This window comes from Hypomesus transpacificus, unplaced genomic scaffold (assembly GCF_021917145.1).
Source record: "Hypomesus transpacificus isolate Combined female unplaced genomic scaffold, fHypTra1 scaffold_105, whole genome shotgun sequence".
Lineage (NCBI taxonomy): Eukaryota > Metazoa > Chordata > Actinopteri > Osmeriformes > Osmeridae > Hypomesus > Hypomesus transpacificus.
Window position 1 is genome coordinate 130967 of NW_025813697.1, and position 19857 is coordinate 150823.

The following is a 19857-nucleotide window of genomic DNA, read 5'->3' on the forward strand; positions in this document are numbered from 1 at the left end:
GTAACAGCAAGGCAGCTAGTTATAGGGTTAGCGTGACATGCATTCCCTGAGTGATTTTGTCGTTTTTTTGACACCCTCAAGTTTAACAGAAGTTATTAAGTGGTGGCGGATTAAACAGAAGGCTATATAGCATTTCCCGTTTTGGCATTATGATTTGATCATCCACATTAATGATCAATCTTAGATTTTTATGTTTTTTGAATTGTGAACGTAGTAGTGGAAACTTTATTCAGTAATATTTGGTGAGTATTGGCACTTTTCAGTTCGAATTTGCCACATTACAGAGCCAGACAAGACTTAGCGGACCGTCCGCAAATTCTCACGTCTGCTCAAAAGTTTCTGTGATGGCCCGCACAATCTCACGTCAAGTAAATCTTTACATCACAAAGTGTGCGTGAAAACCAGCTTTTTGTGCGTATGCAACGTTTATACATGAGGCCCCTGATGTCCATCTTTCTTTTTTCAGCAATTTTTCTACCATGCTGGCCGCACACACAATGTGCATGTTATTTACAGTAGGAGATGAGCTTCTATCATTTATTACCATTCTTCTAGAATAGGCTTCGATCTACCAGGTAGCTAGACAGTTAGGAAAGGTGAAACGGATTGCATTGACAAGGATTGACAGATGTATGACTTCACCCTTTACACAACGCAAACTGCAACCTTTTGTCATATTAATATTAGGGATGGGCATAATTAATCGACGATCGATTATCGATCGTTAAGAATTTAGTCGATAACATTATTTGTTCATCGATAAAACTAATGCGTGTTCTGTTGCGTAGTGTGAGTCTTGAAGGATTGCAATGGATTTCGCTATGTGGCAGCAATTAAACATTGGAAAAAAAAGCCACGTACAGGCCTACTCAATTACCGGCGAGTTTCCATGTAGCTATTTCAAAAGTAAATATGAAGAGGTCACGGCGAAGTGTAGCGTGAGACCATATTGACAAAAAAATTACTTTGTTCACTGCCAACACTGCAAAGCTGAGTATAAATACAACTCCTCCACGACTCAAATGATGTACCACTTGAAGAACGTACATCCGACCCTGGTTAGTGGCGGTGCATCCTGCTCCTGGTGCTAGCACTGAGGAGCTGCGATGCACAACGAGCAGAGAAAATTACCCAACGGATCTGTAAGTCCATCGAGATGGATATGCTACCCTTAAGTATTGTTGAGGGCGAAGGTTTTTATGAAGCTTTGTTAATTAGCCGGAAAAAAACGAGGGTCAGTTGAGTTTGAACACAGCTTCTAGCTGTCGGCCCCGCTTCTAGGAGTTACAGAAATTGTTGTTTTTGTTGCAATACCTAGGGGTCCCATTATCGTCCACCTAGTTCTCGACGCTCGTTAGCAATGTTACCAAAATGTCGTTATAATACAAATTAAAAACGTTAGGCCTATGTCACAGCATTATACTTTAATATATAGATACACACCTATATTATAACATTCCGGTATTGAAAAATCCAATCCGGATATGCCTAGAAATGTTACTTTCCTGATTTTAGCAGTTAGCCAGGGGGTCCCATTATCGTCCACCCAACCACTTTCAATGGAGAATTGTCAGTTTGACGCTGCGGAAGGCAGATGCTACACATACGGTTTGAGAGCGTATTTACATACTCAAATCTCGAAGTAAGAAGCTGTAATTTGGTGTGCAGCAATATAAGATGTGTACATATCGATGAGTTACTTTCTTTCGTTGCTGCTGCATATCTTCTTTAAGAAATTAACGGAAGAAACGGTTGTGGACGATAATGGGGCCCCGAACGTTGGAGATTTAGAGTGGACGATAATAGGGCCCTTCCCAGCTAACACATTTACGTTGCCCTGACGTTGTCGCAACGTCACGCGATGACCAAACATACGTTGCCGCAACGTCTTTGGCGACGTTGCGGGACCGTGCATCTGTGGGGCGCCAGTAGGTTGCCGCAACGTCATCTTGTGACGTTGCCAGTCCGTAACCGCGACGTCGTGGCAACGTTAATTTTCCGACGTTGCCAGTCCGTAACCGCAACGTCGTGGCAACGTTATTTTCCGACGTTGCCAGTCCGTAACCGCAACCTCCTAGCACGTAATTTTCTGACGTTGCCAGTCCGTAACCGCGACGTCGTCGCAACGTTATTTTCCGACGTTGCCAGTCCGTAACCGCAACCTCCTAGCAACGTTGTTTTGGGACGTTGCCAATCCGTAACCGCGACGTCGTGGCAACGTTATTTTCCGACGTTGCCAGTCGGTAACCGCGACCTCCTAGCAACGTTGTTTTGTGACGTTGCTAGTCCGTAACTGCAACGTCAACAATTTACTTAATTATGAAGTAACCTGCATTTCATATGCAGACCTCATTTGCCCAGAAGGCTACTTGTTTTGGTATAATAGATAGCCAACGTTAGGAGGAATATGTTTGTGTGATGTGTAGCCTGACTAACCCTTAGCCTAAATCATAAACGAGGCAGCATTTCAGAATCATAAGGTGTTTTAATCGCCATGAAAGTTTGCACAGACAAGGAATTTACTTTGGCAGGAAGGTATATACATTCACCATATAGGAATCCTAAATATGTGGTCTACCTATACTCAAGGGGAGTCAGATGGCTGATCGGTTGGGAAATCAGGCTATTAAATCAGAAGGTTGCCAAATGATGTGTCCTTGGGCAAGGCACTTCACCTTACTTTCCTCCAGGGAATATCCCTGTACTTACTGTAAATAAGAGCGTCTGCTAAAATGACAATGCACAAAGTATGCATGTAACATTTACAATTAAAAAACTAAAATGGCCAAAATATATACATACGTGATAAAAAGTGCCACTGCAAAACAAACACTGCAAAGAAAAAAACACTGCAAAACAAACACTGCAAAACAAAAGTGCCAAACAAACAAAGTGCAAAAAATGAATTAAAATCTTCTTCCAGTCCCCGCTATGAGTTCTGTCTGTTGGCCCTGACAAGGAAGCACAAAATAAGTTAGTGTTCGATTAACATAATCGCACGTGTGAAAAGGGGCTATACAAGTCATTAAAAAAATCACATCTAAAATAATATACGTCATCAATTAAAATATTATGTGATTCTAGATTTGTGTCATAGCCATGTGAAAGATTGGATATGGAAGTTGCAAACATGATTCATTCACCTGGCTGGTTTTGAATGGGCTGCCGGGGTGTGTTTGAGTGTTTCCTCTATGCGGAGCTCCACAGCTTTCTCTCCCAGTCCCGTCTTCTACTTCATCACAGCGTCTGGAATTAGAAGTCATGAACTTATTGTCAGCACCAATGTGAACGTTGAATGCGTGTAAGCCATAGTTTATGGGATCTCCAAACACTTACCGCTCTCTTTCGCAACTCCAGCACCTTAAGGCGCTCCTCAAGGTCTTGAAGTTCAGCCTGTGTTTGGGCCACCTGTAGGTCCATCACTGGCACCTCTTCAGTGTGTCTGCCCTGTGGTCGCCTGAACAGGAGAGCCTCTCGCTGGTTCTCTTCCAATGTCTCCATCTTCCGGAGCATAACCTGTAATGTGTCTGTAATTAAAGACAAGTAAAACAAGTTTACAAGAGTTTGCATGATTGGCATACACTGTGGTTCTTCTAGATTAGCTGTAACATTGATGTACATAACAAATGTTACCTTGATTGGTCTTTGCCCAAGATGGTACAGCTGAATGGGGTATACAAAGCATTAGTAAGACAACATTTGTTGTTTTGACAAATATGTTTCCCCCCACGATCAGAACAACTTAAGTATGCCTTACAATTAGGTATGCCTTACAATGGCAATGGTATGAGTATTTTTTTGAGTGTCTTATATTTGCACTTGCCTGGCTGCCAGCTGTTTTCCGGGGCACCCTATGGGTTCTCCTCCACCAGACCAGAGTTGACACCTAGAGGTATGGCATCTGGTGATGCAAACGTTTTAAGTCATACTTTTGCTTCAAAGCATAGCCTTTAGGGTTGCCATGGCTCATACAATTATTGTCACTGTTATAAACGGTCATTCATTACTTTACCATAATTTCCAAGGGACACAGTACTTGTGATGGTGGTCGGATCACCTGTACAGAAATGAAAGTGGAATGTAGTTTACGTACATAGTAGCCTATTAGTATATTGATATTGAAGAAGCATCGCACATATGTGATCGTTCGAAAGCAGGGCCCCACAGCGTAGCATCGCACATGTGTGATTCTGAACATTCCAACCAACTATTTTCCGATGGGCAGAAACTATATGATAAACACTACAGTATGGCTTCAAAATGTACAATTAGTAGGCTAACAAGTAACACTAGCAAGTAGTAGCATTGGTACGAGTATTATCTTAGGTTGCTAGGTAACGGAAGCTAATTAAAGCTACATACCTTCCGTTTTGGAAAAATAACTCACGTACTCTGGTGAAAGTGTCTGAAATATTTAGAACTCACGCATCGAAAGGTTAAAACGAATAAACTTATCCAAAAACAAATGTCATGTACAAATTGGAAGAATTAGTGACATGATACTTTTACAGACGCCATTGCTGTGCATGCCATGACCGACTGTGAACGTGATCAGCCACGCGCTAGCGTCTTTGAAAATTCAGGGCTAGCTAACTAAATAAACTATTTTGGGACAAGGTTTTCTAACAGTTCTGAACTTTTATTTTCACTGATTCTTTTGAGGGTGATTTTTGAGACTCTAAACTTTGATAACATGTATGCATTTTCAGTATTTCAAAACAATTTTCTGGAGGGTTTAACCTAGCTAGCGAAATTCTAACGTAAACAATGTGAATCTGATATAACGCTATAAACAACTCAATTTCAAACCTATATGCCCCATCCAATTTCTAAAAATATGTTTATATATTTAAAACTATGTCTGTAAAGAAACTCACCTTTGAAGTAACTTATTTCCAGGTAAAATCCATTGTGTGAAAGACGGTAGGACCCCGGCAAAAACTTTTTAGGAAGCCCAGTTTCAGCTATGCCTTGAAATGGGCATGCGCAAAGTTGTTGCTCAGGGGCAGACTGAGGGGCAGGTTTGCTAAGGAAGAATTGTAATATTCTGTGATGACTTGTCTTTGAAAATGAAACTCTTAAGAGTCGCTTACCTTTTGGTCACATTTAACAATTTTGTAGGCCTATTACAAAACTATTGGAGCACAAATTTGCATTGTGTGTCATACAGCTTTGGTGTGCTATAGCCTACAAATAATGTTTGCTTAATCATGTTACTCATCACACATTGATTGCTTTTGTACATGTTTATAGTAAAGAATGAAAGACTAAATTATATTCCACATTCTGTCTTTTTTAATTTACGATGTGTCTGCATATGAGAACATTGATGACCAATGACCTGCTGGGGCTGAGCAGCACATGAATTACATGCAGTGTCTACATTTATATATATAAACCACTATATTGCACTCAAGATCCGTTGTCCTGCGACAAAAATAAGGTAACCAGCCGACCAAGGGACGACGTCACGGCAACGTTGTCCACGGGTCTAAAAATAAGGTAACCAGCCGACCAAGGTACAACGTCGCGGCAACGTTGTCCACGGGACCAAAATTAACGTAACCAGACGACCAAGGTACAACGTCGCGGCAACGTTGTCCATGGGACCAAAAAATAACGTAACCAGCCGACCAAGGTACAACGTCGCGGCAACGTTGTCCATGGGACCAAAAAATAACGTAACCAGCTGACCAAGGTACAACGTCGCAGCAACATTGCCCACGGACCTAAAAATGACGTTACCAGCCGACCAAGGTACGACGTCGCGGCAACGTTGTCCATGGGACCAAAAAATAACGTAACCAGCCGACCAAGGTACAACGTCGCGGCAATGTTGCCCACGGACCTAGAAATGACGTTACCAGCGGACCAAGGTATGACGTCGCGGCAACGTCGCCCACTGGTCTAAAAATAACGTAACCAGCGGACCAAGGTACGACGTCGCGGCAACGTTGCCCACTGGTCTAAAAATAACGTAACCAGCCGACCAAGGAACGACGTCATGGCAACGTTGCCCATGGGACCAACTGGCAACATTCCCTTTATAACGTTGCTACGACGTTGCCACGACGTTGCCAGAAGGTAACGTCGCGGGTTACCAACTGAGCACTTACTGGCAACGTTGCCGCAACGTCATGTGTTAGCTGGGTTTACACTACAGATCTCAATGCGGAAACACGCTGTTTTCTCTATTTTCACTGCATTTTAATATAGCCTATAAATTGTGAATTTTAATATAAAAATGTTAATGATTAATCGAAAATCGATCGTTAATTCTCCCGACGATCGATTAAGACAATTTAGTCGAATGCCCATCCCTAATTAATATAATTAATGTTTTGGTTTTACGTATATTGGCTGGCTTCCCAGAATAGCTGAATTTGCAGAGCTAGCGAGCCCCAATTTCGTTTGTGTGGTATTTGCCATCATCTTTGCTATCGCCAGTTTACTCCAGATCGGCACACAGGTGCTTCAACTGCAACCTCCCAACAACGTCCACGAGCTCAGGAGAATCCTGGGCATGGTTCATTATCTTGGCAGGTATCTCCCACACCTGTCAGAAGTCACCAAGCCACTAACAGACCTGCTCAAGACTGAAGTAATATGGGGGTTGGGTGCTGCACACGAGGAGGCTTTTAACAGAGTAAAACAGCTAGTTACAGAGGCCCCTGTTATAGCATTCTTTAATGTTAGAAAAGACACTGTAGTCAGTGCAGATGCAAGCAGTTATGGGCTGGGTGGGGTCCTATTGCAGTCACATGATGGACAATTAAAGCCAGTAGCTTACTGCTCAAGGACAATGACTGATGCCGAAAAGCGTTACGCGCAAATTGAAAAGAAAGTCTTGCTGCAGTTTGGGCATGTGAGAAATTTACAAGGTACTTGTACGGCCTGAACACATTCACTTTGCAGAGTGACCACAAACCACTAGTTCCGCTCATTAATTGTAAAGACCTAGACACAGTGCCTATGAGATGTCAGAGACTGTTGATGCGCATGATGCGATACAACCTAACAGCTGAGTATGTTCCAGGGAAGCAGTTGCTTGTAGCAAACACCCTTTCCAGACATCCTCAACCTGAGATGACGCAGGACATCGCTGAGCTGACCAGTGAGCTGGAGATGTATGAAGAGGCTGTTCGAGAGTCATGGCCTTTCTCTCCCAGCAAGCTTGACATGGTCGAACAGCACACCCTCCAGGATGAAGAGCTCCAGCTAGTGAAACGTTACGTGCTTGGTGGGTGGCCGCAGTATTCAGCAGACGTGCCGCTAAAGGTAAAATCCTTCAATGCCAACCGTGACCATCTGACTCTCACACAAGGGCTAGTGTTGTACAACAACAGAATAGTGATACCCCAGGACATGAGAACCGAGATACTGCAACGCATACACGATGGCCACCAAGGCATTGTGAAGTGCTGTGAGCGAGCTAAATGTAGTGTGTGGTGGCCTGGCATAAGCAACCACATCCAAGAGGCAGTTAGCACTTGCCGTGTATGTCAGAAGATCAAACTTACTCAGTGGAGAGAGCCTCTCATCTGCACGCCACTCCCGAGCCGCCCATGGGAGAAGGTGGCAGCAGACATTTGCCAGTGGAAAAAGGAGAACTTTCTTGTAGTGGTGGATTACTTTTCAAGGTACATTGAAATTGCTCACCTTACTAACATGTCTGCCGTTACAACCATTGCCAGTCTTAAGAACATGTTTGCCAGGTGGGGCTGCCCAAATGAACTGATTACTGACAATGGGCCCCAATTCACAGGGACTGTTTTAGCAGAGTTTGCCAAAATGTTTGATTTCAGGCACACAACCTCAAGCCCTCACTATGCACAGGCCAATGGGGAAGCAGAAAAGGCTGTGCAGACAGCCAAGCAGATCCTTGGACAAGCTGACCCGGCCTTAGCTTTGTTATCCTACAGAGCCATGCCACTGCAGGTAACAGGAGCAAGCCCCGCACAGCTGATGCTGGGAAGACAGATTCGCAGCACACTCCCCACCTTGGAGGCAAACTTGCAGCCTGCATGGCCAGATCTTCAGAAAGTGCAGCAGACCGACGGTCGCGCTAAGCTGCGCTACAGTCCACGTACAACTCCAGGTACAAGGCCAGACCGTTACCGGAACTTCAGCCTGGAACCCTTGTTTCAGTAAAGCTGGACAACGAGAGGGGATGGACAAAATCTGCTGCAGAAGTGCCACACTCCACGGTCATACATCATACAGACCGAGCATGGACAGTTACGGAGAAACAGGCACCACCTCAGACCCATCCTGGGAGCTCCACAGACTCCTCAACAAGAACAACACACATAGCCTGGCTGCCAGCCCAACTTATCCCCGCCAACTAAAAAATTTGGTCGGGAAGTTGGGTCTGGAGTAGCTCGTTTGCGGAAAAACTATATCTGAACAGGAGCTGTTCGGACCAATCAAATTGTCAGGGCGGGCTTTATACGATGATGGACAGATGATCAACAGTAACGTAATCAACAACGTCACCAAAGAGCGCTTGGGTTGAATTCGTTTTCAACAAATAACATATTACGTTGCTCTGATTGGTTGTAGGTCTATCCAATTGAGCGAAGAGGCATTCATTTTTCGAGTTCGGTTGAAACACGCCCTATATAGTCACAGCCCAACGGAGAGTTATCAGACTCATATTCTGACTAGAATTATGAGTATGACAACGTCAGGCTACAACACACACCCAAACAAGGAGAATGACACACAGACTGACACACCTACCCACAGAGATCAAGGTCCAGTCACTCACAGTCTCATTGCACCCTTGTTTCCACAGACACAGAGAAGCAGTGGCAGAGCGGTGAAACCGCCAGTATTAGAAGTGTTTAGTTGCAAGTGGTATGGGAAAAAAAAATGTTTTATGGAGTAAAATGCCATATGTGCCATTCAATATGCAGTATGTGATCCTGGAATAGAAATGTGTTATGACTTACATGTTTACAGCAATATGTTACAGAAGAGTAAGAATACTGACCAGGTTGAATTTAAACTGTTCTTAGAATCATTGATGTTCTGCATGTCTCAACAGACTCAAAGAAAGGCATTGATACACATTGATAATGATAGTGTGCAAGGGCGTAGGATTATATAGGGACGGTAGGGTCCCGACCCTACCAAAATCCAGCCTCTACTGTGTAGTCCCTACCAATAATACACCCGCTGTCCGTATTGTTTAGGCAATAATTATAGTACACAAAGGGTTAAAAATCAGTCTCTGCTAGAAGTCCCGCCTCTAAACAACTATCGCGCTTTGATTGGCTGTAGCGGTTTCCCGCAAACCTATATTCAACCTGATTGGCCGTCCCCGCTGTCACTCCATCTGCTTGTAAAAAAAAAAAAAAAAAAAAAAGCTACCGGCAATTTGCTAGTCCCAAATTGGAGGAGCAACAGGACGCCTCAGTGCATAGCTAATATCTGCATCTGCGAGTGTAAGTTCTGCCTTCGGTCACGTCAGGGAGACGGATTTTAATAACAGTGATGTAATTTGCAGTAACGCTTATATTTGTGTGTTTTATGCTCTTGCGTGCGCGCGCGCTGTGCGTACGTGTGTGTGTGTGTGTGTGTAGGATGTCGAAGAAACGAAAACTGGACATAAGAGACTTCTTTAGAAGTCAACGTGTAAGTTAATTAAAAGGTTATATATTTTAGAGCCATAACAATACTGATATTGATTATTAGTCAGCATAGGCTATAATGCCAAAGAGATCCGCATTTTAAGGTATAGGCCTACCATTATTTTCATGTTTTATTTGTGTGGAAAGGGAGCAATGGTTTAAAAAAATGTTTTGGGATAAATAAACATTAATTGAATTTATTAACCTTTATTTTCCTTCAAGGTTTCCCTCTCATTTACAGTAACAACAAGCACATTGCAGATGCTCATGTGATTTTATAGGCCTACATATATATTTTGGGGGAATAAAACAGAATAATTGTGTGAACATTTTGTCTACCCATGTATGTACCCTAATATATCTGTTCATATGTCATGCATCAACATACTTCTGTCAGGTGACAGACAGTGGAGAGACTGGAGGAGATAGAGAAGGAGAGACTGGAGGAGAGGATAGAGAAGGAGAGACTGGAGGAGAGGATAGAGGAGGAGAGGATAGAGAAGGAGAGACCGGAGGAGAGGATAGAGAAGGAGACAGAGGAGGAGATGCTGTAGAAGATGAAGGAGAGGCTAGAAAAGGAGAGGCTGGAGGAGATGGAAGAGAGGCTGGAAATTCACAGGTGAGGTTCAATAATGATTAATATGTTAGTCATGAGATTCAGCATGAAGAATGCACTTGCCAGTTTTCACCGGCATCAAAATACCAAATCCCACCATCATGCCATGACAGTTAGTGCTCAAGAGGGAAGCCCAATAGATTCGCAGCTCTCAAGTGCATGGGCACAGCAACAAGAGGATGCTATACTGTCTACAAAATATTGTAGGATCAATACAGTACCTTGCCAGGCAGGGCATAGCACTGCGAGGCCATGAGACAAAAGATGGCAATCTATTTCAACTTCTGAAATTTAAAGCCAGGGATGATGTACGTCTCAGTACTTGGTTTGCTCTCTGTCATGACTATACCTCTCCTCAAGTGCAAAATGAGGTTTTGCAGATGCTAGGAAACTGTATTGTCAGGAGTATTGCACAATCCATCCAGATGCTACCAGTTTTGCAGTATTCACTTATCATTGATGGCACACAAGATGTCACAGGAACAGAACAAGAGGCTATTTGTTTTAGATATGTGGACCATGACCTGGTACCACGGGAGGTTTTCATTGGCTTGTATGAGGTCCCTGGTACTACTGGAGTGGAGATTGCAAGAATGGCTGAGGATGTCCTCTTGAGGCTCAATATTCCCATTTCTGGGTTAAGAGGCCAGACATATGATGGTGCTGCTAATATGTCAGGCAAATATTCTGGAGCACAAGCAGAACTGAAGAGACAGCAACCGTTAGCGTTGTATGTGCATTGTGGGGCACACTGTCTTAACCTGATTACGCAGTCTGCATGCAGAGCCAGTCCCTTGATCAATGATTCCTTACAGTGGGTGCATGAGCTTGGCACATTAAACAAGCAATCAGGAAAATTCAAGAACATATTTTCCAAAGCCACAAGTTCAGAGGTACCATTAAAATCACTCAGACCACTTTGTCCAACCAGGTGGACAGTGCGGGGCAAAGCTATCAAAGCGGTGCTGTCTCAGTATGAACGTGTTTTGTCTAGCTTGGAGGAGATGGCATCAAGTGGGTCAAACACAGGCATGAGAGCAAATGGTCTGCGTGAGAGGTTTGAGAAAGGGAAAACGGTACTTGGTCTTTGTCTGGCATTAGAAGTGATAGAGGAGCTGGAGTGTCTGAACACATCCCTTCAAAAAAGGACTGAAACTGTTGCAGGTATGAGAAGTGCCATACAGTGTGTGAAATCTACTGTACATGCCAAAAGAAATGAGGAGAACTTTCATGAGGTTTTTGAGAAAGCAGTGGCTATGGTTGACTCCCTTGGGATTGAGCCCATTCAGATTCCTCACCAAAGAAAGCCACCAAAACGATTCACGAGTGAAGCAAGCCAGCACATCCCCAAGTCAGCAGAGGAGCATTATAGAACAGAGTTCTCTAAAATGCTTGATAGTGTGCACATTCAGTTTGAGGAGAGGTTCAACCAACCAGATCTAAATGTCTTGCAAAACCTGAAGGAAACTCTCCTGACTGGAGAAGTGAATGACATTGTAGATCAGTACCCAGAGCTGAACAGGGACATACTAAAGGTCCAACTAGCCATGTTTAGGTCCAAATACACTGTCAAATCTAGTGTTGAAGTGGCAGAAATAATGAGAGGATTGACAGTTGAAGTGAGAGGTCTGTTTGATCAGGTTGAGTCCCTTATCAGGCTGCTTTTAGTCATACCAGTTGCATCAGCTGAGTCTGAAAGAAGTTTCAGTGCTCTCAGGAGGCTTAAAACATGGCTGAGAACCACCATGACTCAAGTCAGATTGAACAATCTTGCAGTGTGCCATGTCCATCAGGAGACACTGGACAACATTGACCTTAAAGAAATCTATCAGCAGTTCATTTCTGTTACAGAAAGACGTAGGCATGTGTTTGGTTCTTTCAAATAGGAAGAGCACAATGGACACTAATCTGTGTATATGTTAGTATTAGTGATTCCTGGCTGATGACCCTGCAGCTGGCTCATGGGCACTGGAGGAAGAAATGCCCAGCAGGAAATTATACTGACCTGTACGTTTTGTGATACACCTGTTGTTGTATTATTTCAAAAATATTTATTTACAATGTTGTTGATGTTGTTTACAGTTGCACCAAAGTAAAGTTAAAAACTCTTCTAAGTTGACTAATTTTCTTTCATTAGTTGCTTTAACCTATAACATTACAGAATGCATATTCTCTTTTGATATTCAGATATGCATTATAAACATGTTAATTAAGCCGATTTATTGATTTCTTTTCAATTATCATTGCGAATACAACTTTAGGAAGCACGTTCATATCCCACGGACCCCACCAATGTCCAAATCAAATCTACTCCCTTGATAGTGTGTATTTTTGTGACCTCTGTCAGTTGACGAGTTGTCGAGTTATGAACAAGCAGCCGGTTGATGCTCTCGTGTGTATTGATGAGTTACTTGAATAAACGAGTCTTTAGAAATAACTCCAGCTGATTATTCACATTTGCTAATTCTACATATTGTACAAAAGCATCAACTTTTTTGGCACAAATAGAACCCCATAAATGGAACCCCATAGGCCACGAGAAAATGAACAGACCACTGTCTGAGACTAGGCTACTAGTTATTCCAGTCATACAAAAATATCGTTACAAATGAAAGAATCGTTCATGAACGACACTAGATCATTGACTGTCTGGTTATCAGAGGGCCTCCTCGTTAGCTTCCAAAGCCCTCCATCATTCTTATTTGTATACATAGAACACTGGTGCGTTACATACCGTCACGGTGCACAGGCCCATCCAGCGATAAAGCAAACTATTCCCGAATGGCTGCTTTGTTAACGGACCACGTCAACCCCAATTAGGGATTGTTCATTTGCAACGCATTGTCAGTGACAAACGTCTGTTGGCAATGAGACCAGTGAGGATCGTCATATGAGCAGGGAATTTGTAATCTGTTTGAAAATACAGTTGTAATTTGTACTTTAGCCTAATAATTGTAATGTAACTAATTACAACGTAATTAAGGATTATATAATAATACATTAGTAATGTGATATGTATTTGTTTTGTTGGTTTGTTCTAGGATTCTCTGGGTATTTCCTGAGAACCCACTCACACAGCAGGCTGATGTTTAGGACCCCGAAGAAGACTAATGGGAATAGTCCTGTCACATGACTTATTTTTTGAGTGGGGACGGTCCTCGACACACCGTTTCCATACACACATACAAAATCAATGGGCAATAGACATCGACGTGAAGGCATAAAAACAAAAATAGAAACGTTAACTTAACTAAATCAGAGTAATAGCAAGTTGAATCACTTGGGAAACAACACACGTAGCGAGCAGTCATGACGGCGTATATTGTTCTCACCGTTATATTGGGGTTTACTTTTTTAGCAGCAAATCGAAACTTGGTAAGAGCTTAAACTGTAACCAGTTGCGTGAATTAATGACTATGTCCTCTACAACACATTATATTTTGATTGGATGTATAGTATGTATTTCAATTGACGTGTATCTTATTCATGCGTAAAATACGTTTCGTGATTGAATTTACTATACTTTTTTATCGTTCAAAACTTAATAAAAGTTTGAAATGTAGAGATCACTGTCTGGTATATAAATGCAAAGTTAAGATCTGGTATTCATACATTAAAATGTACGCTATCATTTGGCTCTTTTTCGGAGTATTTTCACCCACGAGCCGTTCATAAAGAGTCACGAAGACAACTTTGTTACAGGCTACCGGAGCACCGAGCTTCTCCATAGACTACAACAGGAACTGCTTCCTGAAAGACGGAAGGCCGTTCCAGTATGTTTCAGGAAGTATTCACTACTCCAGAATCCCTCGCTACTACTGGAAGGACAGGCTCCTCAAGATGTACATGGCTGGACTCAATGCAGTACAGATGTGTGTACACAGCAGAAAAGTATTTTACAAATAGAAACACTGTATTGTGTTGTAAGGTTGCAATCTCGTGTTATATGTTATATAGTCTAGCACGAAGTACAGGGCACACTGGCAATTTGCCAATCCCTCCCCACAGCCCCAAAGTCAGTGGCATATGCAGTGACCCAACTGAGTTATCTGGAAATAAATAATGAATACATTCTGTTTTTGTTTACAGATACGTTCCGTGGAATTTCCACGAGTCCGTGGAGGGGGTGTACAACTTTGCAGGAGATAGAGATCTGGAATATTTCCTGGATGTAGCCAATCAGACGGGCCTCCTGGTGATTCTGCGCCCCGGGCCATACATCTGTGCAGAGTGGGAGATGGTGAGCACATCTCCACTGACCTCTCTACAGTCAGCAGCCTGGCAGAAGCCAGTAACATGATGAACAGTCACATGGTAGCCTAAATGCTGGAAGGTCTGTTTTCTCACAGCAGTGGAGAGAAAGGCTGAGAGACAAGATCTCTGCGATATCTCTACATCTAACTGTCAGAGAGGTGTCAGTTCACATGGTGTTACCTGAATTACACTGGCAGGCAATGGGAAACTTTGCTATTGATGTGGTTAAGTGGAGGGTGGGGTCCAGACCTCCCATAAGAGTTCAGGGACCCCCCCCCCCCCACACACACACACACACAAAAGGGACCTTTTGACACAGTTTGAACACTGCTCGATAGGAAGTAAAAGTGTCCACCGATGAACACATCAAGCAGCACCTGTTAATTGTGTTCTCCTCACCTTCAAGGGTGGACTACCTGCGTGGCTGCTCCGAAAGCCCAATATCATCCTTCGCTCAGCAGATAAAGGTTCCACTCCCGTTTATGGACAAGACAACCTGGCCACCAGCTGCTGTACGTTCCAGATCACCGTCTGATCCTGCTGCCCTCTTATTGTTGCAGACTACCTGCAGGCTGTGACCATGTGGCTGTCCGTGTTGCTTCCCAAGATGAAGCCGTGGCTCTACAGCAACGGAGGGAATGTCATCAGTGTGCAGGTACTGTATGGGTCACAGAGGAGGCCACGCTGGTTTGCGAAGACAGTGATATAATAATAAGAATGTGAAGACATGGCTTCTTAATCCTTTGTCAGCCATTCACAACACACTCTCAGACATACAGGAACTTTTTCATTTAGGTTTTTATTGATCATTTATGTTATCAAATATGTAATAAAAAATAAAACAATTTTTTTTTTAAACAAACATTCATTTGGATCTTGACGGTGACCCAGGTAGAGAATGAGTACGGTAGCTACTATGCATGTGACTACAACTACATGCGCCACCTGCTAACATTGTTCCGGCTCTTCCTGGGAGAAAACACGGTTTTCTTCACGACCGACGGGAACACTGACCGAGAGATGACGTGTGGGACACTGGAGGGACTGTATGCCACCATAGACTTCGGCACGGGTGGGATATCAAACCAACCCTGTTGGAACCATTATGAATGTGATACAAATATTCATATGAATGTAAATGCTAGGAACCTCTGATCATGTCTGGTGATTTATGTGTTTATGTGCTGTATGAAACTAAATCTACCTTTCCCACTCCACTCAGACACTAACATACTCACTGCCTTCAAACGACAAAGGAGATTCGAGCCCAGGGGCCCTCTGGTGAGTCTTAGCTATTAACTAGTTATTTATGTGTTGTCTCTCAATAATGACAGAAAGCTGTGTGAGTGTGTAGCCTACAAATTAGAATGGGTTTAGTTTCCCACGCTCAACTAGAAAACTGGTGTCCTTTTTATCATCCAACGGAGTGCAGTAGGTTACCGCAATTGAACTAATGCGATTAACAAAGGCACTCGAAATGAAATTAAACTAAGCGTAGTAAGGAAAAAAAAGGCAATTCTGTTTAGTTATTTAGGAGCGAATTTGCCTTTACAACCGATATTCTGCTGCTTTCAAAAGGGCTGGCTAGCGAACAGAATGACAATATCAATTGGATATACTTTCAGATATATAGATCAGTGAATTGTTACATAAATTAACCTAATGTGTTTACGGATGCCCCAAACTGCCAGCACATTGCAAATGTACAAGCACTGTATGGTGAATTAGGCCTACAATAATGACAACTGCAGGGTTGCCAACTTTTCAAAAACCTTGGAGTGAGATTTGGTGCCCACCAAATCAGTGGTGAAAATCTGCTATCAACTTTGGGGGGGACAATTATATGACATTTTCTCAAGAGCAATTTCTAAGGGGGACACCAAAATGAATGCTGTAATACAGCCTACATTGTGATATGTTAAATGTATATTAAGGAACCATAATGAATACTCCTGGATAATTTATAGTTAGTAACTGAAGGGTTATCTCAACTTGTTCAAATGTAGTTATAGTAGTGTTTCTTATCAGTCAGGTATGAATGCAGGTGTACAGTATTTACAACCAGCAATACCAAGAAAGGCCAGTATGTACTGTACACTGTATGAGTGCAGTTTATGTAATTACAATGGGCATGGTGCAGTCTCATCTAAAATAATCTCAATTGAACCATCATAAAGTCGGGGAAAATCGCGAAACCATTTCTCTTGAAGTGTCAACACTTTTTTGGCAGGAGTCTGCGTTTCTATAAATTGTGGGTGTGGCTGGTATGGTTCTGTGCCACCACTGAGGTGACTAGACAGTACTGTGCCACTGTTTCCTGCTGGCAAAAAGGTTGACCCCCGGTCCTGCCATGGCTGTCACACTGTCATCTGAAGTCTCTCCCTGGCTCTTTCCCTTTCACCACCCTCACTGACTCACAGTCTCCTAGAAAAGACATAAGGTGTTTGCCATCTTCCTAACTACCAGTACCCAATACTACACAATTAATCACAACAACAATACCTTTGCCTCAAACTAATCTTGGTTCAGTCACCAGTTTAAGTAGAGAGTGGGGGTATCCATGGCATTGTCCAATTATGTGCCTATTTTACAAGTCTAAAGAAGAGAAGCCGTCATGTTGCCAAACAAGAGACTCAACAAACTTACCTGAGACCCCGTCTCTGCCAGTCTGTTCCTGCCTACCTGCAGCTCTATTGTCTGTTTGTCATCTGGTGCCTCCTCTGCCTAATGGCATTATTATGAAACATTCAATTAGCACATTTCTCCTCATTTTTATGAACATTTTATCAACAAGTCTTTGAGATTAGGCCACTAGGGTTCTTTCTTTGCGTTTTGGTGTCCTGAAAAGCTCTGATGTCCATCTTTCTTTTTTCTGCAATTTTTCTACCGTGCTGGCCGCACGCACAATGTGCATTATTTACAGTAGATGTGCTTCTATCATTTATTACCATTCTTCTAGAATAGGCTTCGATCTACCAGGTAGCTAGACAGTTAGGAAAGGTGAAACGGATTGCATTGACATGGATTGACAGATGTATGACTTCACCCTTTACCCAACGCAAACTGCAACCTTTTGTCATATTAATATAATTAATGTTTTGGTTTTATATTGGCTGGCTTCCCAAATAGCTGAATTTGCAGAGCTAGCGAGCCCCAATTCCGTTTGTGTGGTATTTGCCATCATCTTTGCTATCGCCAGTTTACTCCAGATCAGATTCAAAGTCCCTAGAGACGATTTAGCTTTTGCAACATGACCATTTAAGATAATTATGACAGTGGTAGAATATAGTATATTTCTGTTTAGTATCGCTAACCATGGCAAATGGATTTCGAAGAACTACAATATCCGTGCTGATCTTGGATTGAATTGACGATAGCAAAGTTTCCATCTTTTGACGACGCCAAATGGAATAGGTGCTAGCAAATGTTTGCTCCATTAGTTTGTTTGCTAGCTATGCAAATGCAGCTAGCTTAGTGTGTGTGAACCCTGCCAACATAGTGAAATCGCTGTGGTGCGATTAACTGGATTAATTTCACGTTAGCTAGGCCTACCTGCATTTCAGATAGGAGACACTCAAGTCTTCCTTGTCAGATAAGGAACACAACTACTGCATTGCTAGCTTCTCTCTGACAAATTCAAACAGCTGGTGATGTTACTTAGCTAGCTAGCTAACATAGTGACCAATGCAGGGAAAATGGTGAATGTTATGAATGTTTTCTTGTATTGGGTGGTAAAAATAAATTGTCAAACCAATCCTTTCTTACAACTACTTACTGGACATCAGCCACCAACGACACAAACAGATTCTGTCCGATTTTCACACATGCACCTGCATCACTGCTGAGGGCTGGGGCTGTGGATCAAACCATTGTGGGATCAAGGGCGGGGTTTGCAATCATTTAAAACTTTAAAAAGCGCCATTGTGTCCATAATCAGCAGAGCGCTTTCATTGCATATTATTAAAATTAGATAGTTATGTTTACAGTGATTTATTGGGGGGGACAAATCATATTTTTCCCAGGATGGGTGGGCTCCTGTCCCCCCTGTCCCCCCCGGGATTTCCGCCCATGCATTAAATCTCACTCCAAAATGTTGCCACATACAAAGCAATTTGTTTTGACTCATTCAGCATCATTACCATACAGCAAAAAGTTGTCGGGTGTGCTCCTGTATTTTTGTACGCCCCTTGACTGGTTAGCTCCTGCGATTCCCACACAGTAGTAGTTAGCTAGCTGTACAATTTAACGGGGCTAGGACTGAATCGAGGAGCAAAACAGCCCAACTGCCAGCTGTAGGTATGCTGGTAGCACTGCTAGTGCTAAATAAGTATTTAGCTGTCGGCTCCATGACGCCGGGTATGTATAGCTTGTGAGACTGCTCACCAAAAGAACGAAGGGGAACCTAGTAGCCTCAACTTTCCTAGACTTTTAGCTACAGTACTTATGCTGAGGGCTCGCTGACATCACTGTCTGTCTTACTAGAACGTCGTATCTATGCGTTGTTGCTAACGTGTGATGACGTTGTGACATTAGGCTAGCACTGAGTTCCCTTGTGCCACACAAGGCACTTTTTGCCACAAAAACCTAATTCAAGCCAAAGGGGTGAGCACACCCAATTAACATTGGTCTACCAAAGGGATCTACTAGGACCACTGAAATTCTAAAGAATGACAACCACCAGGGAAATGCGGGGGGAAATGCGCCTGGGATGGCTTGTGAAGTAGCATCGCAAATGTGAGACCATTTAGAAAATTCCACAGACAGAATCCCCCTCTTGAACCCCTCCCCATCACTGAAAGCATAACTAGTCGATCACGAGTGGCTCAACAGGTACATCTATAGACCAATTATCACCCTATGTCACAACTGTCAAGCAGGCTCAACTGCGCATGTCGGTTGCAAAAGACGAACTTCTCCCCGGTCTATTACACTTGGAGTGTCGTTCAAGCAGTGGCGTGTTCAGGGAGTGGCCTAGGGTGGCATGGGCTTCCCCTGAAATCTGATTGGCCACCCCAATATATGATTGGCTATATGCCCAGTTAGAGGCGGGCCACCCCTGGTGCCACCCCTATCAAAAATGTCTGGACACGCCCCTGCGATCAAGTCATCATATATCTCTGGCCACTGGATTCCAGGGCGTTGATATAAACTTTTTGAGGCTCTTGGCCTTTGGACAAATACATTTACGTTTCACTTGTCTATGCACAAAAGTCAAACGCCGATACCCTTAAAAAGCCTGACCAATCGGGCAACACTAGCCTGGCGAACGGAGGTCGCTTTCTCAGGCAAATGACGAATGAAACAGGCTCGGTTAAAGAAATCCGAGATGCTGGCTTTCTTCATCAGGCTCGT

At 43.1% G+C, this 19857-nt stretch overlaps 1 protein-coding gene across 1 annotated transcript in view; it reads left to right on the forward strand.

Moving 5' to 3' along the window:
• The first annotated feature begins 13395 nt into the window (after positions 1-13395).
• The window catches only part of glb1l (galactosidase, beta 1-like), a 30657-nt gene continuing 24195 nt past the window's right edge, over positions 13396-19857 (forward strand). Inside the window, exons 1-7 of the mRNA XM_047050237.1 lie at positions 13396-13626; positions 13954-14123; positions 14341-14491; positions 14912-14972; positions 15066-15160; positions 15397-15577; positions 15728-15786. Of these exons, the coding sequence (XP_046906193.1) occupies positions 13561-13626; positions 13954-14123; positions 14341-14491; positions 14912-14972; positions 15066-15160; positions 15397-15577; positions 15728-15786 (783 nt within the window). The 5' untranslated portion in view covers positions 13396-13560. The remainder of the gene's footprint in view (positions 13627-13953; positions 14124-14340; positions 14492-14911; positions 14973-15065; positions 15161-15396; positions 15578-15727; positions 15787-19857) is intronic.